Raw genomic sequence first — 23,079 nt, 5'->3', positions numbered from 1 at the left:
TTGAGTTCTCCTAACACACTGCTGAGCCCATAGGTTCCAGATATGTGTTGAAGAAACAGTTCTTTCTGTAGACTTATGCAGGGATGAGCCTTCCTGGGCTGCTTAGAGCATGAAATATGCATTTATAACTGTGATTTTGAGGTTCTTGGACCTCTGAAACAAGTGATAAATTTCCATCTGCTTACTAATTTAAATGGTTTATAATCAGTGATTTCAATTCCTGTAACGATCAGCATCAATGAGATCAATTATATATGTATTCATTTCTCGTCAGTGAGAATTTCTAATTTATCTTTTATATTACTCAGTCTTTATCATGGACATCTAAACAAATGAAACATTCTTTCGCTTGTTCTTTATGTTTGGTATCTTAGTATCTCAATTACTGTTATGTTACGTAATACTTTATTGATGATCTTTTTTAGTCCTCTATTTAGAAAGTTACCCTTTTTATATATAAAGATTCAGGCTGTTCCATTTGGTTTTTCTTTTTCATGAAAACTTTATTCAATATTATACAAATTAACATTATCTTCATATCAACCATCTAGCAAATGGTTTCCTTCAATTGTAAGAGTGATAAAAATATTGCTTGCGCTTTTTTCTCCCCACACTTTAGATCTGCCTGGTAATAGCATTCCTATATGTTAAATTTAGCAAACCGAACAAATACTTTGCTTGTTTTGCAGCGTTACCTTCATAACTTTTGTTTTCTAAATCTCTCATTTGATGAAGTCTTGAGGCTTGTGGAGAATTCCCTAATGATATCTCAAGGACCTGGAATGCTGCTTAGTGCCTTCTCCAATGATGCTTGAATGTTTAAAGTCAGATTCTGACACAGAGTAGCACCCTCAGGTGTCATTAGTTTGACAGGACATCTTAACATGCTGCATTATGGCAGGGACTGCTGCTGCCTGGTTTGCTTGTATTGAGTTGTTCCATTCATTGTTTCCTGTCCCTTCGACAGTCTCTGGACTTGCCTTCTCCACTGGTTCTTGCTCTCTTGCTTCAGCTTTTCTCCATAAAAAATTGTTTGTGTTGCACTCTGTTTCTAAGATTTTTGCAGTGCTACTAACTGTGCCCTTGTTGCAGACAGGACTGGGCATACCCTGGTTGAATTGCCAGATCTATATTCTGTGGCAACTCACTTGGGATCAGTTTGTAAAGATGTTGAGGCTCTTAACTCATTTTGAAATCAATGGGATTTGGACATCAGGAAGTAACGTGGTTTAAGCCCAGCTGGGAACTAAGAACCACGCAGCTGCTTGCTCACTCCTCCCTGCAGTGTTATGGGGAGGAGAAAATCTAACAAAAGACTTGCGAGTTGAGACAAGGACAGGGGGAGGGATCGTTCACCGATTATAGTCTTGGGCAAAACAGACTTGACTTGGGGAAAAATAAATTTAATTTTTTACCAAACAAATCAGAGTAGGATAATGAGAAATAAAAACAAATCTTACAAACATCTTTCCCCCATGCCTCCTTTCTTCCCAGGCTCAGCTTTACTCCTGATTTCTCTGCCTCCTATCCCTGAGTGGTGCAGAGGGACAGGGAACAGAAGTTGTGGTTGGTTTGTCACATGTTGTTTCTACTGCTTGTTCCTTCTCAGAGAAAGGACTCCTCACACTCTTCCCCTGCTCCAGCACGGGGTCTCTCCCATAGCAGACAGCCCTCCACAAAATTTTCCAATGTGAGTCCTTCCCATGGGCTGCAGCTCTTCACAAAGTGCTCCAGCATGGGTCCCTCCCGTGGGGTGCAGTCATATCATAGAATGGCATAGGCTGGAAGGGACCTCAGAGATCATCTGATCCAACCTCCCTGTTATGGGCAGGGACGCCTCTCAACTAGATCAGGCTACTCCAGGCTCTGTCCAACTTGGCCTTGAACACCTCCAGGGAGGGGGCATCCACAACTTCTCTGGGCAATCTATTCCAAAGTCTTACCACCCTCGTACTGAAGAATTTCTTCGCAAGATCTAATCTAAATCTGTTCAATTTAAACCCATTTCCCCTTGTCGTATCAGTGGACACTCTTGTAAAAAGTCCCTCCCCAGCCTTCCTGTAAGTTTCCTTCAGGTATTGGAAGGCAGCTATTAGGTCCCCCTGAAGTCTTCTCTTTTCAAGGCTTTTCAGTCCTTCAGGAACAGACTGCTCCAGCACAGCCTGGACATCGAGTCTCAGCCTTCTTCAGGCACAGCCACCTGCTCTGGCATGGGGTCCTCCACAGGCTGCAGGTAGATCTCTGCCCCACTGTTCACCTCCACGGGCTGCAGGAGGACAGCCTGCTGTCTCACTGCAGGCTGCAGGGGAATCTCAGCTCCAGCACACCTCCTCCCCCTCCTTCACTGACCTTGGTGTCTGCAGAGTTGTTTCTTGCATCTCACTCCTCTCTCCCCACTGCCACACTGGACCTGGGTGGGATGAGCCTCGCCCAGTGGCTGCTCCAGGAGTAGGGAGCTTTGTAGCACTCCCTGAGTTTCCATTTAGGGAGAGTGAAGGCCCTTGGCCGACACCACCAGGCTGTGGGAATTATTCCTTGGCCTGGGGACTTGTGTGGACCTGTGAGGCCCCACAGTGCTGTTGTGACTGCTGACCTGCCACCAAGTGAGGGGCAGTAGCCCAGCATAGCCAGCCAGCCATGCCTCCCCCTCCTCTTGGCTGCAGGTCCTCACAGCATGATTTTTTTTTTTCCCTTCTTAAATATATTGTCACAGAGGTGCTACCCCTGTTGCTGATGGGCTCACCTTTGGCCAGAGGTGGGTCTGACTTGGAGCTGGAGAAGCTTCTGGCAGCTTCTCACAAGAGCCACCCCTGTAGCCCCTCTCCTGCTAAGAAATCCCCACCACACAAACCAAATACAGGAATTTTTTTTAAAACAATTACATGCCTAAGTATAGTTAAAAAGACTTTTCCTTTGTTTTAGTAGCTGGTTCATATCTCAAAGATTTACTTGTGAAGGTTAAGGTGCTAGAGATTTGGGAGGTGCTGAAACACATCCCAGATAAAAAGCTGCAGTGCCTTGCAGCTCTTGAACAGCATGCTGGTTTACCAAACGATTCCGTGGGATATTAGGTGCTTGTAGCAACAAGTCCCTGTGGCTAAGGATGTGACAACACTTAATAGATGTTGTTTCGAATATACAGTTAGACTGGGAAATGGTCTCCTGTAACATCTCACCAGTTTGCAAAAATAAGCTGACTTCGGAAATGTCACTGTGATGGACTGGTAGATACGCAGCAGCTGGAACAGCTGGTGGTGGTAACAAACCACCAACAAAAAAACAAACAAAAAAAACTACTCAAGGCACTGAATGTCTATCAATGTTTTGCTTGTGTTTAGATTGCTTACAGGCCCAATTCAATTAAACTAAATCTTCACCTGGCTGGATTTATGTAAGAAAGGACAGGGTTGCCTCTTGTAGTCCAAAGTGGATGATAGGCAACGTTAGAATATATGGTGACTGCCTTCATATAGCAATATTTTTTCAAGAGGAAATAGGTGAATCAAATTGGAAATACTCTTCCTTGTCTATGGGGATTCTGAGATGAAGCACAGTTTTCTCTACCTTTTACCTAAAATTAGGCAAATGCATTTACTGCATCACACTGAAATACATTTCAGATACTGAAATAGTTCAGTAGCTGCTTGCTGCTCATTTCTTACCTGACTGATAAGTAAGCCACTCTGAAGCCTGCTTTCAGTTTATTGCATCTGTGTGCTCTCTCTATATATAGAGAGAGAGTGTGTTCTGGACAGTGTATTGTATTTGCAATATAAGAAAAATCCAGCCCATTCGACTTTTCTAGAAGTAGCTTTCTGTTTGGTACAATTTTGTCTAATTACTATCATTCATACTCCCAGGCAAGCAATATTGGTCAGCCTATTGTATGTGGGTTTTAATTTTTGTTTGTTGTTGTTTTGTGTTATTTTTTTATTTTCCTGAAAACACACACATTTGATTGCTAGATTGATGTTCAGAAGAATATTTGATTCAAATTGTGTAAATACTTCTTCAATATATTATTAAAATGCATTAAAATAAATGCAGAAACTTGATAAAAGAACAGATGAAGGATATCTGCCTTCTTCCACTTTTGTTTCCAAAGTTATACTCAAACTACTAATAATCTACAATGCCTTAAAATTTGTAGAGCTACTTGTGCTTAAGAAATGTCATTAGATATTGTAATTTGAAACTCTTAACTTACAGTAATCAGAAGGCATTGTTTTGTAGGAAGTAGGAAGGCTGCACAATTCAAACTTCTCTAAGTTCTTACGGCTATTCTGACAAACTGGTCTGATGCTGGGCGCATCAGTGTGGTTTGAGAGTGTCTCTGCCGCTAGACATGGTCAAGGGGTACACAGTGAGGGAATTCAGAAACTGCCTTCAGTCCGTTGATGCATATTCCTGGAGCTCACTGAAAGATCCCATGTGCAGATACTGTATCATACCTTGGTCTCTTTCTACCCTTTTAGGAAGGAAGCAACACAAAAGTGAGGGCAGGCAATGACTAGTTACTCAAATTTTAATTTCTTGCCTCCTTTATAAGTTTAATAAAATTTCCTGCCAAAAGCTGTCTCATTTTGCCTACCAAGTCTTCTGGCTGGTCTGGCTAATACAGATTTTTTTTTTTTTTCCTAAAGCAAAAGCTAACTTGGCCATCCAGATTTGACACACTGACTTCTTGCTGGGGTCAATCTAAAGACAAGAAATTCAGAGCAAGTACTTCAGTACTAAGTTTGGGGCTGGTGATATGCCTATTGTTTTGACATAGAAACAGTTGTAGTTTTGCTAATGTGTTGAAGAATAATTAAAGTCTTCCCTAACTTGAACTCAACATTAACCATATTTGAAATTTCAGATTATCAGTACTCTTGAATTTATTCATTCTCCTAAGCATTGGGTAGTTGTTGTCATTAAAAAAATATATTGAAGTGCAGAGTTCCAATGGAAGATAGATTTGTTTACTTTTTTTGGTCCTGTGGTTAATAAGACACTGTTAGCAGATTTAACCTTGGATACTGGAGATTAAACCTGATGTACCACATAGAATAGTCACAAGTAATTGTCAAATGCATTTTATTTGTGATAGGATCAAAGCCAAAAGTTAAATATATGAACTTGGAAGAGATGCTTAACATGTAACATCAGTTAATTTACTTGATGTTAATATGACATCTTTGTATGCATCTTTATTTACCTGAAGTGTTGAAATATCCTCAAAGAATTTGACACAAAAAAACCCCAAACTAATTTAAATTCAAAGGTGTCAGTTAACACAACTACAGCACTGATTCTGTGATAGACTATAGTCCAAAGATAACAATGGGCAGATGAGCTACTACTTTTCCGGACTGGCTCACTCAGTACTCATAAGAGGCTTCCCACTTGAGATGGCTTTTCCAGTGCCCTAACAAGGCAGATTACCTAATGTTATAGTTCTGCTTTAAGGGCAGGAGAAGAAACAGAGAGATAAAAATAGGTATGCAGATGGAAACTGTTTCACTTTTCCATATGCTAATAGCAAACTACTAGGCCTCTTAATCATCCCTCTCATTAGTGGCTGCGTTTTCAAAATGGTCTCAAAAGGATCTTTAAATGTGAATAGCCAGAAAGATATCTGCAGGGATAAAACTGAGCAAACTTTTGAGGAAGAAAACATTAGATGCTAAGTGTTAGTTTTGTCATGGAATAGCCGAAATTCAATGTTGAGGATGCAAATAGCTTGGCACATAAGACAGCATTTTTTTTAATCTAAAAAATGTCTTTAAATACCAGTCTCTTTGAGCATTGTAATAGGAAGTCTTTTACATTATTGTCTACTGTTAAAGGTGATAACTTTGTTAAAATGCTTGAATAAGAGTTTTTGTTGTTTAGGAAATTTTGAGTATTGAAGAAGGGACCAGTCTTAAGGAATGAATATATGTGGAAAGAATGCCATGTGGTGCATCTTCAGACCCTGACTATAGATGTAATATCCAGCAGATTTATCTAGATAAATACAATAAAAACCTCAGATTCAAATGTCCAATTGTGTATTTTTCTGAGGAACAGAAAGCTACTGCTTAAAGATGGGAAAAAAAAAAACCCTACCAACTGTCCAGCAATACGCTATACTGTTGATGGTATCAGTGGTCACTGCATATTTTGTTATTATACGTTATTTTAGAACAACTAAAGCCTTGGCTGAAATCTAAATCAAGATAGACAAGATGCGTTGTATATTATGTGAGGTGTTATGAATATACAATAAGACAGCTCCATTTATCTGTGATTTGTAGCATGGTTGAATTTCTTAAAATGGACATGATGAATTTCTAAGAGTTATGATACTACAGCAGGAATCACTGTCAAGTTTTAGCTGAAATTTTCCTTAGTCCCTCTACTGTAACATGCAATGTCTTAGCTTTTGCTTTACTTGGCAAAAAGATTCATACTGACCCTTCTAAACACTAAAATCTTCTTAACATAGATCCTATCTTTTCTACATTGTATGTGATGGATTTTGATGGATGCTATTGAGAACAGTGAAAATAAATTGTATCTACCCAATGAATATTCACTAGTTCCCAGATTTATCTATCTTTTTTGCAGATGGACATTTCCGCTCATATTTTGAAACAGCCATTTGTAAAAAGGTTCTGCATTAGATATGAATTGTTTCATATTGTAAAAAATACATTTGTTATATTGTATAATACGCAGTCATAGGAGTGTGTCTGCACACACATTTCCAAGTCTATTTCATGAATAATACACACTTGAATTTATACACACTCATGAATTTATACACACTCTTTTTCCTTTTCTCTTTTGGTTATTATTTCTGCCCATTGGACTCAATGAAACTTGCCATTCATAGAACTGATTTTAAGAGCACTTTCAGGACAGTTAGCAGTTAGGATGTCACCGACTGCAAAAGTTCAGATAAAACAGAACAAGGTATCTGGGACTTGTGGCTGGGCACAGCAATACTGAGCACTAGAACATTTAATTTTCTCCAGATCCAAGCAGTTCTTAGACTGTGGGCTATGTAGTTAGAAATGTAGGTTATGGGAGTTGTTGAGGAAAGCTTTCCTCCTTGTTTTAAGTTTAGGAAGCAAATAGACAAAACACAAACTGAGATTTCTGTTTCTAAAGCTCATAGTAAAGATATGCAGAACTTGTAGATGCGTATCTGTTTTAAATAATTTTAAGAAAGCTGTTCTAAGTACTGAAACAAATCACTAGTTTCCAATCAGCTTGTACCTCTTCAGTTATCAAAGAGTTTCTAACAGTAATTGCTAAAGTTTCAGCTTTTGAATTTCTAATGGCAGTTATCACCTGTAGATGCTAATTTATTGCTACTTTTACCTTTTTCCAAACTTACTTCACCTCAGTTCATCTTATTCTTTTTTGTAACACACATACACCCCTTAAAATGTGTTAATACACTTTGAATTTTATAGAAATCAGTTATTTCTTCTTCCCCTATACTCTACCTCCTCATCTCCTCTTAATAGTTCCTTGTTCTGTGGCTATTTGGAGGGCCTTTAAAAGCCTCTTTTTAGGACCAAAGCTTCCTACCCAATTTGTTGCGCAACTTTATTGAACAGCATTGAAGATTTATGCTCTATTTGTCAATTTTAGTATATTATTTAAAATCTGTGACTTACCAGCAGCTTATTAATTATTTGAATTCTTTAGGCTGCTTCTAGCCTTATTCAAAAGGAAAAAGGGCAATATATTAGAGATTTCTTCTTGAAAACTCACTAATTTTTTTTTTTAATCCACAGTTAGGCTAATCTTAAAACAGTTTATGGTTTCCCTGAATCTGTTATGCACTCTCTAAATTTATAACTACTCTTGTCTGTAGTACCTCATCCAAATAAATACTACTACTGTTTTTCATGCATCATGAAGCATTCTTGAGGTTTCTAAGCTTTGTTTTTCAGCACCTTGTTGAGGCTATAGCTTGGAAAGGAATGGGACATTAGATGGAATTACTCCAGATAGTAAAGGACAGCACCACAATTGTGAAAGTACATGTCTGTTGCCAGAATTCACTGGTCTCTTCTGTAAGAGTGTTTTTCTTTGGGTTTTGGTTTTGGTTTTTTTGTTGTTGTTTTGTTGGTGTTTTTTTAATAAGCAAAGCCTATTGTTTAGGAATTATATGTTTTTAATGTATCAGAATCAATTTGCCAAGAATCAGCAAGTTGTCTTGTGAGTATAGTGACACAGAGGAACATATTTAGTAGGCATATGGTAGAGAAAGCGGGGTGTGCTGCACCCTGGGAGATCTCTTCCTATTTTCCTGCACTACTTCACTGACCGGAGCACATGCATTTTGAATGTGTAGTAATTGAATAAGAGACTATTTCCTAGTGATGAATTCTATGCTCATTTAGTTTCTTTCTTGTTTACAGAAATAACACCCTTGAACAGTCAGTATATAATAATTGCTGGTCTCCACTAAGAGAATTAAATAGCATGCCTTTGTTATTCATGATTCAGTTGTTTTGTGCATAATATACAACTTTCGGCTGAAGCAAAGCAAAGAAAAACCCAGAAGTGTATATAATATGTTATATAGGTATATATTCTCTCTATATACATACATAGAAGATATAATTAAGATATGAGATAACACAGTATATCTGTATATCCTGCATTCATCCTCAGCTGCCTGATGGCTTGTTTTCAAGCACATTGACACCTGCAATCAAGGGCAAAATACATCTTTTTGCAGGGTCTCCTATAGTGCAGTTACAACAAGACTAAGCTAACTTTTAGGCTAGCATGTATTGCAAACGCCAGCAGTAAGCTGCAGCATCACAGAGCTCAGTGTGGCCTGCAAGTGCTTTCTGAGAAGCCTGACTAATTAGTGCATGCTGAGTTTCGTGCTGCTATAGCTGAACTCCTGGTATCTAGGCTAAATATAGTTCCACAGGAAGCCCCTCCAAAGATACAGTAGAATAGATGTATTTTTTTGAAAGGTACAAATGCAGAGGCAATGCACTAATTCAGTCTTTCTTGAAGGATTAAAGTAGGGCTTCATTGGGATAGGTGTAACAGACCTTTTTGTAGTCCACAGTAAACATTCTAGTTTCTCTTTTATTCAATGGAAAGCTGTCCTGAATTATACATCATGAGGAAGAGCAAGCCATAGACGGACTCCAAAGCTAGCAGGAACTAAATCAGCATGATTACTCTGCATACTGCATCTAGACATGAATGACCTAAACCGATGGTATTATCATATGTATTCTATTCCTAACTTGTAATAGTAGTCTGTACATAATAATGGTCAACAACAGAACTTAAAAGGAAGGTGTGAAGCCACATGATGCAACTAAGTTGGAAGTCTTATTCTATGATCATTTGTGAGTTGCAGTCCAGAATTCAGAGCCAGAAAGAGGGCAATAGATATTCCCCTTTCTACTTCTGACTAACTGTATATTCTTGAAGCATCTGTGAAAGGCTGAGACTTTTTCATCTGACTGATGGAGATACTCTGAAGTGGTAATATATATTATTATTTTATTTATCTTACTAATCTTAGCATAAGCTTTTACTATAACGTTTGCATGCCTATGAGTCCTTAATTAGAATAATGTAGTAGACGACATATGTCTCCATTAAGACTTAACCTGAGTGAACATTCTTATTATTTGAGGAGTTCTACAGATATTATGTAGAAATTTTTTTTTTGGAGAAGAGAAGGCTCTGGGGCGATCTTAAAGCAGCTTTCCAGTACCTAAAGGGGGCCTACAGGAAAGCTGGAGAGGAACTTTTTACAAGGGTGTGTAGTGATAGGACAAGGGGCAATGGATTTAAACTGAAAGAGGGCAGATTTAGGTTAGATAAAAGAACGTAATTTTTCACTCAGAGTGGTGAGGCAGTGGAACAGGTTGCCCAGAGAAGTTGTGGATGAGTAGAGTACATAGAGTACTCTACATCCCATTGTACTCAATTTTATGAAAAATTGATTCCTCCTCTTATTTCATCCACTGTTCTTATACTTTTTGATATTTGTATCTCTGGGAATGCCTCAAAAGCTGCTTTCTACTTTTCTGTACATAGGTATTTCATATTCACTATGTCTAAAGAACTAAATAAAAAAAAAATTGTCTCACTGCAAGATCTCTGGGGGTACTGGCATCCCACATGCATTCTGCTATCTTCCAAAGTTTGGTTTTTTACTGTATTTTGTTCTTATTTTTGGCAATCATATTGGAATGGTAGCCTCTTAACCAGACATTGTTTAGAATCTTACTTGCTGCCATAATTTGAGTTCTATTCAGAACAAGTGGCTTGAAGACCTAAAAACTTTATATTTCAAACACTTCAGTACCTGCCCTGTTCGCTTCACTTTTTGTTGTTTTGGTATACGAGAGTTTTCAGATTTCTCTCCTGACTGTCTAACAGGATGGTGTCCAGGCTGCTTCCTACGGATTTTATGGTTTTTAGTTTTCTGTTCTTTTTACTTCATTGTCTTTCAAAATGCTGTAGCTACTCATTTAAAAAGAATCTGGCTCCTGCATTTCACTGTTGTAAACTGCCACTTAGTTTGATCTCACGAAACATGTCAAATTTAATTACATTTATTTTTTTCTTTAGCAGTTCAATCATACTTATTTACAGGAATTATTTCAGAAAGTTACTTAAGGCAAAGTCAAGAATAGCCTGTTCTCTTGTATGCCTCAGAATGAGCTGTTCCAAGATGCAATTGTTTATTACTTTCAAAATTGTCTTTCCAATTTATGTTATGATATGACATCCAACTCACTTACATTTGGTATGATAATTGTCCTAACAGACATTGTTACAGACTGTCCTAATCTCTCTGAAGACCAGCAAACACTCTCAAATGTAAGAGTATTCTATATCCTGGATCATGCTGTAGTGTGAACCTATCTAGATTCTGACTTATGACCTACATGTACAGCATTGTTTACTTAGAAATCTCTCTAAATTGGCCCAAGAAATACCATCTTAGAATAAAAGCTATCTCTCAGGTGCACAGAACCAGAAGTTTCATGTACCAGCCCAGTGCCTGTCCAGTGGAGGGAAAAAAAAGCAGTAGTTTTGAGGTGAGGAGGACAGACATGACACACTTCTCATGTCACATTGATCCTGAACCACATATTCAATGTAGTGCGGAAAGACCATATAAACTGATGTGACCTTCAAAACATTGTAGTGCTGTACTGGATGTATATAGTCATCAATAGAGTCATTATCACCAGGGCAGTGCAACAAAGAGCCACAGGTAGCGTTAATGAACAGCCTTTGTCTTGTCATTTGCATTTTTCTTTTCAGGATACATGGTATATGCATGTCCAACTGTGTATATACAATGTAAACACACTACATATTCCCAAATGTCTATACAAACCCTGATTTTCTTCATAGAAAGTTTATGTATTTGTGTATTTTGTCATTGGCTGAAAATATTTGTCTTGTCATGTTTCCACTGTGCAAACTTTCTCCCAAACACTGTGAAGCTGACCTTAAATCTCATGTTTGCAGATTTTGTTCCTTATTTGTTTGTTGTACTAATGTATTTATTTCAAAAGGCTTTGTTATACTGCTCACCATTTTTCTGTTCTGGTATAGGCTGTAGGGATGAAAATTCTAAAATCCTTTTCTTAAAAGAAAGACAGGGTTACTAATGAAGATATTCAAAACAGTAGCACTGGAGAGCTTGCATTCCTTGCAACAGATAAATTCATTGTTGCAAATAAATTTATTATGAGAATGTTTGAAGGTGATGAAATAAGAGAAGGAAAGGGAAGGTAGTTTTTTTTTTCTCAAAACGAAGGCTGAAGTAAAGGAATGGTGAAAGAATCGCTCTGATTGTAGAGGCAGTGTAAATTAGAATAATAATAAACTTTTATATTGTAATAACTTTAAGAAAAAAGAGGTCATTCATGCAGAATTATATGTGGCAATAATGGACGAATCTCCTGTGCATATGGCATGTTCCCCTGTGGGGCTATGGGCTCATACAGCATCGTCAGAAAACTGATGAGTTCTGAAAAAAATTGCGAGTGAATGACAGCAACATCCATCAGCCTTGCCCGGAAAAGAGAAGAACTCAAAAGAAGCCTCAACGGTAAATTGTGACAGTGTCACCTGTATCTTTTACTTAGCATAAAACATGGTAATAGGAACTAATGCTGGTAAGCTGGTCAAAGTCAAGACAGAAAAAAATTAAATGGGACTTAAACTTCAAGAAACTAGAGAAAAGAAAGTGTTTAACTCTTAATTTCTTGACGTTCAAATGACCGTTGATGCCTCTGGTGATGCAATTTATATATATTTATATAGTGTAACGGGAGAAATTAAAAGATATTTGAAAGACAGGTCCAGCTCCTTTTGAACTCTGAGGCACGATGGACATACAAGTTATGTATAGAGTTAGGGTTATCAGGCTTTGTTGTGGGAGTTACACAAACCATACTTGATTTTTCATAGTGAGCTAAACAGCTGAGTGTAACCAAAGTTAAGCTAAATAAATAAAGATGCATAATTATTTTACTATAGAGAGAAGGTCTTGCTCTAAACTCTACTTTTGAGGGTTTTTTTGTAATGGTGTGAAATTTGTAGAGTTAATCCTGATTTACAGTGGCATGAGATGTCCAAAATAGCCATTTTAAAACATAAAATGCAGAGCAGTACTTTGAGTCTGCTGTGTAACAACATCGAATATGGGTATTACTCGGCTGCTTTTTTCACCTGTTGAGAATAAATTTATGAAGTTAATACCATGATTAGTATTACTACTCAGATGTTCTTATGTTTCCAGTGACTTGTTCTGACTGGTTAATTCACAGTTTAAATTTTTTAAAGTAACTCTGAAGACGGCTTTATTGCCCTGTTGAAGATTTCACTGAACTACCTATGTCTGGAAAAGTGATCAATAATACTAGTTGTTGAAGTGACCTTATGTGGGGATATGGGGGATAGATATGACATGTCCCTAGACGTCACCCAAACTGAATTCAGAATGGTAATTTACAATTGTTTCAGCCCCTCTCTGAGCTTCCCCTACCACTGCTGAAGGACTGAGCATACCTGTGCCAGACTTTGACATTTCTACCGTAAGACACATTCTCTCTGTTGGAAGCTCTAGCTTCAAAACATTTAAGAACCTGGGAGTGTTTTCCTTTCCATCTAGTACTGCATTAGATAAAAAAGATGAATATTTATTTTTAATTTCCCTGAGAACGGGGTACAAACCATATTGGTAAGGAGTTATTGGATAATCATGACTCTGGGGCACTCTTCCAGTTTTCTGCCATTTAGTGCTTTGTAAGATGAGTCTTGATGTTCAAGTTTCTGAGCTGAATGTGGATTTTACCATTAATTTCAGTAGGAATTGGCTTGGGTGCTTAGCCAGTGTGTGTTTCATCTACCTCATCTGTGAAATTGGCATAATAATATTGTAGAAACTTACTTATTTGCATGAACGAGTTCTCTTCCAGATCATAGCTGTTTGTAGATTACCAAGTATAAGCACAAAATGGGGTGGGAGGAGAGAATGAAAGATAACCATCCACAGAAACATTGACTTTTTTTTAAAGAGGTCCTTGGATGCAAAGTGATAAACAGTATTACTAAATTTTGTTCTGTATATAGCTTCTTGAGGGGGATTATTCCACAATTAGTTTTGTTGTTGGTCTGGATGATTTGTGGTGGGTTTTTTCCCTGTCTGGCATTCTGAATTGTTTTCCCAGGATTATTGTAATTTCCTCTAGGACTGATTTGCAACACCTGTGTACTGCATACTAAGTTAATTTTATTTTCTGTTTTCAAATTCCACTTTTGTGGTTCATGCACTTATCTGGCCTTATCTATTTTGCACCGCTTTAGGTGTGCTTTGATGGATACATACCCATAAATTCTAAGTGACTTCTTCAAGCATTCTCTGTGATAGGTAGAAATAGAGTTTTTGCATTTGCTGGACAAGTGCCTTGCTATCTTGACTGGCCTTCAGTATGTTTCTATGGTATACCATTTAAGTAATAATACCCTTTCCGTAGTGGATACTACAGCTCTATAAAACCACTCTCAAGTCAGCAAAACTATTCCATTCAGACTTAATAATTGCTGCTGAACAGAAACATCTGTCTGAAATTTCTACCTTCTAGCATCTGTAAATAGAGGCAGATCACACGTAAAGCAAGTACTGATTCCATGAAATATTTAGCCTGTATACACCAAGTTAGAAAGCACCCGTCAGGGGCAAAATGTGTTACAAAACATATATTTATGCTTACTGCAGCACTGTGGGACATAGCCTCCTTGCTAGGACTAGTTGAGGTTTTAGGACAGCAAGGAAAGTATAGGAATATTGACACAAGCACATTTGGGCTGGGCGTGCCAGAAGGTGAAAGATGATGAGGAGCTCTGTGTGTTCTCCATTTGTTTTCCAAGAAAGCTTGAAGTAATAGCACTATTCGTTTGCAAAAAGCAGTTTCATCTCCCTTTCTAGCCCACCATAAAAGGACAGCTGTAATCTGTTTTACACTAAGATAAAACCTTGTTCTCTCCTAGTTCTTACTGAAAAAAAGTCTGCTTGAAGAGCAGTTACAGTATTGCTTATATCAATTGATAGCGGTTCTCCTTGAACTCTTTCTGTTACTAAGTTTTTTAACTTGCGTGAGTGTTTACCAGAAGATATAGGGAGCTTGTTTGAGTTAGAAAGTTCATTGCATAATACTGGTATCTTTTTAAACATGTGAAATATTTTGCATTATTAAAATAGAATCCACTGATTATGCTTCGGCAGTTGTATGCTGATCACAGTTGGTTTCTTTGGGTTTTGTTTACTTTTATTAAGATATTTCTCATGTGAAAATATAATTTACAACTGCAAATGGCAAGTTAGATTAAAAGTATCCTGTGAAGTTTTCTTATTTACTGGAAAAATAAATTTTAAGTCTCAATGTTTTGTCTGGATCAAAACATGTTTGATAGTTCGTATGACAGAGGTCAGGAGTCTCAGTGATCACTTTTCAGTAATCCCTCTTTGTCTAGAGAATAAAGAATTGATGTAGGAACTGTGTTTGACTTCTGAGATAGGACTGTTTAACGTTTTACATGTTAGCTTAAATGAGCAGTAACTTTTTTTGGGTCCCCGTTAAATAAATGCCTCTCCTCTCTTTATATTTCATTATGCCATAGCATAACACTTGCCTCCACTATTCTTCTTTCTCTCCCTGCTTACTACTTGTTCATATGTCCTGTTAATTTACTGATTTCCTTTTCCTGTCTTGGTTCCTGCTTCTTTTTTTCCCCACTGCTGTCCTGTCACCTGGTGAAGGTGGTGGTAATAATGAGGAGGAGTTTTCTGAGGTAGTGAAGTCTTTGCAGCTAAGAAAAATCCACTTAAAGCAACGTAGATTTTCATTTTAGTCTTAAAACTTGCATACAGTTGTCCAGACCCAAGACTGATGTTTGAAGCTAAATGGCTTTAAAAAGAAACAATTTTCATTTTTTCATCAAGATTTCCAATGGAAGTTTTAGAACCCTCAGATATTGTTTATAGTGGTGTTCTGGAATGTATTACCCAATATAAAAATTTAGGAAACCAACTCTCAGTCCAAGAGAGCTTAGGAAGGAAGACCAAATCCTGCAATCAATTGATGCAGACAAATGCCACTCCATTAATTTAATAACAGGTTTCTGCAATCTGCTTTCAGGGCTGAATCTTACACAAACAGCATGGGAGAGATTTGGACACAGAGTGATATAATCTTGGCATACATTTTGTGCCGTCTTTTAAGTGTTTCACTATCCTTACCCCATACGATGGCTCCTTGTACCCTGCCCTGCCTTGCTATCAAAGGACGTATATGCTGTAGATATTTCCTAGCTAAGTGCCAATGTAGCTAAAATTGAGGAATTCAAAAATTGCTGTCTATGTAGCTGTTAAACTAATTTATTCCACCACTTTGAAGGAAATAGCGCTTTTTGTGGTGCTTTCATGATTTGATAAGAGGACTGTAGATTTCATTCCATCATAAGGCTCAGTGCCAGGCATTGTGTATTTCGCTCCAGTCCCCATGAGTTGCTAACAATTGTCTGCAATCAAAGCACTTGTGGATGTCTTGCACAACCTTTTACTTCCATTTTTTTAATCTTTAATTCAGTTTTGCATTAAAAGACTTTGCTCTAAAAACATCTAAGCTCTGTTGATCCCAAGCTACACAAAAGATTTTTGTTAAAAGATATAGCAGATCTTTGACTCATAAAGTACAACCTAGATCTTGATCCAGGCTAAGTTCTCATCTATAGTGTCCTTAACCCTGTGGAGATGCCATGCAGTGAGTCACAGAATGAACAAATATAAGCTACAGCAAATACAGTCCTACCTAAGGATGTAAACCACTAAGAGACTATTCCTTGCCCCTCCCATTCACTCTTTTCTTGCAATTAAGTGAAATTCATGCTGTATCAAGCGGGTACTTGTTTCCTAAGCAACTTGTGATGCTCAATTTCTGTGCAATCCTGATCATATCATATTTTTTGAAGGGCCAAGAGCAGTATAATTGGCAGGTCATACACTATTGCTTTTGTTGATAGATTTACCACTTTGGATTCTTTTAGATATACAGTAGCTGAAGTTAATATGAACCTGTAAATCCCAGAAGATTGTCACTGTGAAAGTGAGTTCCATTGCCCATGAAATGCAGAATCAACATACACCTGAATAATTTTTTTCTGTGTGTCGTGTAACAGGGATCTTTATGCTGACAGGCTGATTGCTAATGGGATGGTGTGTAGTGCGTGGACTGTGACATACTAGATCTGAAGACCTAAAATGACAAGTGAAACCAAGATAAAGTGTATTGAAAATTATTTCAGGAAATTTCTCCAAGGGTTGACTATATTTTGTTTTATTTTACATGAATTTATAGCTTTACAGGAGTTGGAAATGGAAATAATGTATCAAAACAACTTATTACTAACATTCTTCTGTAAGTTAGAGAATAATCTCATCTGATGCGTGGAAACAACTCTCATATGTTACTGATACTACTGCATCTTATCAAAATGCTCAAAAATTTGGAAAACATCACTTTCATAAAAACGTATGGATACTAGCCTGTTGGAGTGCAGTGAAAAGAATTTATTTTTTTTAAAGTGGGATTTTGCCCTTGTTATGTGACTTGTGGTACAGGGCTACTGTTCTTGGGCTAGCATAAATCAGCCTCTCTTCTGTCTCTGTTGACTTGAGTGATTGGATCACTTGAGAATCTATCTTGAAATTCTTACTCCATCTGAAAACTTAATTTGCATAGTCTATACACTTACAGCAAACCATCTGAAAACCACTTTAGAGCAGTTCTCAGTACATGGTCTTGGATATTGCGGTGGTGACAGGAATACACTGCTACAGTCAAGGGCTGACAAGACAAGCAAGTTATGGTGTTGTTTATAACCCATTTCTTGCATAGTGTCACACACTGGTCAGCAAGGATTGCGGGCCATTGATTTTGAGTATTTCAATTATGGGGGGAATTCTTTTGCACTCCTCAAACTTGAAAGCTAAGAATCAAAATAATCTGCAATTATCATTTAAAATACGACCGTCTTTGCTGGCTTCTCTGCAAGATTGCAGTACTTGTAACCTCATTGAGATATTTTTAGATCTAGAAGTATCATACCCAGCTGGGAATCAGGTTGTTTCCCTATTGTAAGACACCCAAAATCTTAGATAGCAATCCTCAAACATGTTACAGGAACAGTTCTGCATCTTAGCAATACTGGTGTTCACACCAGTTATTTCCTTTCCTATTCAATCAAACAGGCAGACACAAGTGAGGAAGAGGGGAACGGTTTCTTTGACAAGTTGCTTAAAATAAATGGGAGATTTTGAAGGTGCTGAGAAATTTCAAATGACAGAGATAGACGAGAACCCTGTGGTCAGAGAAAAAGTGGTACTGTCAAAAGTGCATAGCAAAACATGAAACCATTTGCAAAAGGAAAAGTATTGTATGACTTTGGACTCTATGTCAATATATAATGATGATACCACTATCACATAGACTTGTTTGGGCACACAGACCCTGGAATGGTGGCAAGGAAGTGTTACTGGTATTGACCCATTTAGACAGTGGTGGATTTACAGCTAGCAAAAATAATGAGTTATGCAAGTCATCCCAAGCATGGCTCAACAGAGCCTTTACACTTCCAAAACCCAAGGATATACATTAATTTTCCATGCATAATGCACCACGATATCCATATGTATTGAATTTGAGATATGTTCCATTCATTTGTGCTGTAATAGCCAGACTGAGAGCAGGTTTCACCACACATGGCACGGTGGTACTCTGGGTGCAGGACGAGTGTTTCCCGATTATCAGAGCATACACCAGATCAGAGAACAAATGCTAGATATATTGGCACAGCTTGAATTCTGCGGGTGTACTATTCTAACATTCCCATGGAAATACACTACTTTTCTGCCCCTTGTTTTATGCTGATATGTAAATCAGAAATTCCTGTCAGTCCAGCACTGAATATTACCAGCCTTCAGCCTCAGGTTCTTGTTGATACCTGGTTCATACTCAGACATGGTGAATGAAACTTTTCTGTAGTGTAATGGTAATAACAGAGACTCAGAAACAGCTCGGAAATCGGGAGTGTCAGATGTAGTCCCAAGTTAGCACTTGCAGGTGAATTTCAGAGTGCAGGATTAAAGTGTTTTACCTCAAGAGCTCCGGTTTTTATCATATGACTGCAGAAGGAAAAAAAAAAAAGTGCCTATTATACATCTAAAGTAAAATGATTTGCTGCACAGGGTATCCACCATCTTCCTTTCAGGGCTATATTTCAAGAGGTTTGGCAGTGAAGCAGACTAGCTGTGTGAGAACAGAAACCTCCACTGGTGAACAGGGAGAGTGGCTCTGTACCATCAGCCATGGAACTGAAAGCTGAAAAATGGAGGGGGGGGGGGGGGGGGTGCGTTTTGTAATCTTAACAAATGCTTAAATGTTCTTTAACTTAGTTGTTTGGGTTGGGTGATTTTTTTTTTTCTTTTGAATACACAAATGAGATATTTATCGCACACATAACATCTTGTCTGTTTTATTTGAAAAAAAAAGTGTATTTTCTTCCTCTGTAGTTCCAATTTTACCAATAGGAGAAGGTGGTAAAAATGTCTTGATGAATTCCTCCCCGTAGAATGTCTTTTTTTTTTTTTCTGGAACCAGAAAACAAGCAAATACTTAACTTGAGATCAAGGGCACAATGTGGTGTTTTGAGGCTTTGACCGTGGGGGGAGTGGGGGGCAGGATTTGTTCACGCCGGGGGCAGCACCGCCAGCGTGTCGGTGGCCGGACAGCGGGGCGGGGGAGCCGCTCCGCGCCGGCGGACGCGCCGCTGGGCGGGGGGGGGGGGGGGGGGGGCGGGGGTGTCTCCGCCGGCCCCGCTTCAGCGGCAGCTGGGCGCTGCGGTGCTCGCAGCGGGGCTTCCCCGCTCGTTCGCGCTCCGGCCAAGGTAGCTGCCGGTCCGTGTTCAATGGCTGCCTGCTTTTGGGGGCTGCCGGCTGTTGTACGGTTTTGCTGTTTATTTTTTCAGCGGCCCTGTCGTCTCTCGGGGGCAGCGCGCTCCCCCCGCTCCCCCAGGTGAGGCTTCATCCCACCGCCTCCCTGTCCGCCCCCACCTCAGCCCTTCCTCCCTCGCCCATCCCGGGGAGCCGCCGCCGCCTCTTCTCTTCGCGCAGCTCCCCCGCACCCCTCCCGGCTGCTCCCGCTCCCGGGCCAGGGTGCGTGTGTGTGCGGGCTCGGGGCCGTGCACGCCGGGGCGCGCCCCGGCCCCGGCCGTGAGAGGCGGCTGCCTCCGCTTTCCGCCAAGCGCAGGCGGCGGCGGCCCGGCCCGGGGCGGCGGGGCAGGGCGGGAGCTCCGGAGCTCCTCAGCCCCGTGCGTGCGGGACCGAGCTGCGCCGGGGGGCGAGCGGGCTCTCCCACCCGCCTCGCGCTCCGTGCAACGCGCTCACCCTTGTTTCTCCCCACCTCCCCGGTTTTTTCCTTTTTTTTTTTTTTTTTTTCCCCTCCTCCACCCTCCTGTAGCGAGTTAAATATTTCTTTTGTTAATTGACGCCCCAAGTGTTCCCAATCTCTTCCCCGGGCCGGCCGAGGACGTGTGCACGCCCAGATCCGCTCGGTGAAGCAGCACAGATCCGCGGGGCCGAGCGGGTATGTGCGGGAGGAGGAGGGTGGTGTAAAAGGAGCTACGAGCACAAAGCAGATCTGCGAGGAATAATTTGACTCCGGTGTTTGTTGTTTTTCGGGGTTTTGGTTTTTCCTTCCCTCTCTCCTTTCTATTTTTTTTTTTCTCAGGATTTAAATGTCACTCAAAGCATCCCCAAATCAGCTTTCCGCTCGTCTCCGGTTTCTTCCGAGGCATTAATTGGATCAGACGCTGCATTTGAAGAGCTTGGGTGTTCTACCCACGAAGGTAAGTGGGCTTAAGAATCTGCACCGGGTCTGAATGGTCACCAAAAGCTTAACTGCCTTTCAGTGTGGTGTTTTTCTTTCCCTTCTTCCCCCTCCCCCAGCCCCGTGGCCAGGCTTAGCTCTACCTGAGGAACTTGCATCCCTGGGTTACGCATCGGTCGATATATGGAAAATGCGCCGGTGGGCCCGGCCGGGGGGGAGTGGGGCCGCGGGGGCTCCGCGCCCGCCCCTCAGGCACCACCAAATGACCCGTGGGAGCCAGCGGCGGCAGCCGGCGACCCCCTCAGTCCCCAGTGCCTCTGCCCCTGTAACAGCGCCTGGCAGCACAGAAAGGAAGGAAACAGCCTAATCCCTTCTTACAAGAAACTATTCGTCATCATTTTTCTTTTTTTTTTCCTCCCTTCGTGAGAAATACTGTAAGCGCCCATCTCCCCTCCTCCCCCACCGCCCGCCCCCGTTGCAAGCGCCGGCTCCTTTGCCCGCACCTCGCCCCGCTCCAGGCGGCTCTTTCCAGGGACCCAAAGTTAAGCTGCCCCCTTTCCCCCCCACCTGCCCTGGCACCATACGTACGCTGTGCGTTCCCCTTTTTAACCTATTCCCCCTCTGTCTAATCCGAGTCTGTCCAGCCCCCGCCCCCCTCCCTCCTTTAAACTAGGTTGCAAAGCCGCCGTACCCTGCAACTCCTAAAACTTCTTTCCTTGCCGTGATTTATATTCTATGCAAACAAAAAGGACAACAAAAATATGCTAGATCCTCCTGTGGATGACTTTTTCTTTTTTTAAAAAAATAATGCATTTCCTTCTTCCCCTTTAATTTTTTTTTTTTTTTTTTGGCAAGGAAATTTGCTCCATCTCCAGCAGCAACCACTGCTCCTTTTGATGTTGTGGTACACCGTGCGCATGCGCTTCACATTAGAATTACTGCACTGGCCAGAATAAGTTGGATCTCTTCTTCTCTTCACTGAAACCCTAAATCATATCAAAAGCTAAAGGGATGCTGAGAGTCCGGAAAAAGGGTTACTTTGGGATTTGGTCATTCCCTTTAATAATAGCCGTGGTGTGCGCGCAGAGGTAAGTGATGAAGGTATCTCTTTCGCTTTACTTTGAAATGCACTGCATGCTGCTGCTGAGAGGAATGCATAGCTGGGGTCTGAGAAATAAGAAATAATATAGTCCTGTTCTTTTTTTTTCTTTAGTGTCAATGACCCTAGTAATATGTCACTGGTAAAAGAGACCGTGGATAGACTGCTGAAGGGCTATGACATTCGCTTGAGGCCAGATTTTGGAGGTAATTTGACTGCTTTTGAATAAGAGGGATTCCATATCTGGGCTGTATACCTTTGCCGTGTGTGGTTTTTAAACGTGTTGTGGGTGCTGTTGCTTTGAGGTGTGTGTGTGTTGCCATTTTCTCAAGCTGATCCAAAGTTAAGCCCATTGTTACTGAATTTTCTTAGCACAGGACGCTCTTAATGCGATCGCTTAAACCTCTTGCATATTTGTAATCGGTCCCTCATTTTGCGTGTGTGCTGATACTTTATTAACCCGTAATTAGACCCTTGTGTGACTGGTTTTGTTGAGATGCTTAAGTTTACCCGTTTGTTCCTCTCAGCCTAATGTGCCTGTGATCACAGTTACTATTTTTGAGTACAAGATGTGCTGTTAACTGATACAAAAATGTCATTTAACCCCCTGCGTGCTCCTACTTCGACCTAGTTTGTTTATTTCGGACGTGTTGGCTGTGGGTGTCCCCTTCCCCCTCCCCCCCGGGGCCCACTGGCCGCCGTCCCCAGGGCTGCCCCTTCCGCCAAAGCGCAGGGCTGAGGGTGTCAAGGCGGGTCGCGACCGCGGAGGCCGGAGCCGGAGCCGCGCTTCCCGGCCTGGGGGGCGGGGGCGCCCCCGCACCCCTGGCACCCCGGCTGGCCCCGAGCCGCTGCCCGCCCTGGTCTCTCCGGGTGCGCAGCCGCCGGCGGAGCGCGGAGCGCCGCGCAGTTCGCACGTGTGTGCGCGTTACATAAAGCACCGCTACGGCTGGCGGGCGGCGCGCAGGGTGAGCACGTTCCCCGCGGATGGGTGGGAGCCTGCTTTGCTCGCTTGGGGGAGGGCGGGGGAGGGAAGGTGTGGGGAGCACTTTTTGCCTTCTTCCCGACTTTCCGGTTCTGTTTAAACGTCGGGGCGTTTCTGTGCTTAGTCCTAACTCCGCTAAGAATGAGTTAAGTTCTTCGAGATCACATTGCGGACCATCTTGTCGGTTTGCAGGTCCCCCAGTGGCTGTTGGCATGAACATAGACATTGCCAGTATAGATATGGTCTCAGAAGTCAATATGGTGAGTATTTAGGGTTGGGGGCTGGTTGCTTTCTGAGGGGGTGGCTGTCACTTCCTCCGCCCCTGCCAAGGCGGAGCGGTGCCCGCGGGCGTGCGAGGAGCCGGCGCGGCCGCCTGCCCCGGAGCGCCGCCGCGGCGGAGCGCGCCGCCTCCCAGAGGGTCGGCTGGCGGGAGGAGGCGGGAGAGGAGGGTCGTGTCCCCCCGCCGCCTCCAGCGATGGGGCTGGGGGAGGTGGGAGCCCCGAGCCGACGGCGCCGGGCGCAAGGCCGGTTCCTGCGGCAGCGCTCCCGAGGCGCTGCCCGCC

At 41.3% G+C, this 23,079-nt stretch overlaps 1 protein-coding gene across 1 annotated transcript in view; it reads left to right on the top strand.

Moving 5' to 3' along the window:
* The first annotated feature begins 21,446 nt into the window (after positions 1–21,446).
* The window catches only part of GABRB2 (gamma-aminobutyric acid type A receptor subunit beta2), a 153,612-nt gene continuing 151,979 nt past the window's right edge, over positions 21,447–23,079 (top strand). The window contains 3 exon segments of the mRNA XM_086621411.1: positions 21,447–21,523; positions 21,649–21,740; positions 22,709–22,776. Coding sequence (XP_086477537.1) covers positions 21,447–21,523; positions 21,649–21,740; positions 22,709–22,776 — 237 coding nt within the window.

Source organism: Tauraco erythrolophus, chromosome 16 (genome assembly GCF_009769465.1).
Source record: "Tauraco erythrolophus isolate bTauEry1 chromosome 16, bTauEry1.pri, whole genome shotgun sequence".
NCBI classification, from domain to species: domain Eukaryota; kingdom Metazoa; phylum Chordata; class Aves; order Musophagiformes; family Musophagidae; genus Tauraco; species Tauraco erythrolophus.
Note: the sequence above shows the minus strand (reverse complement) of the source record. Positions and strands in the feature narration are given on the sequence as shown.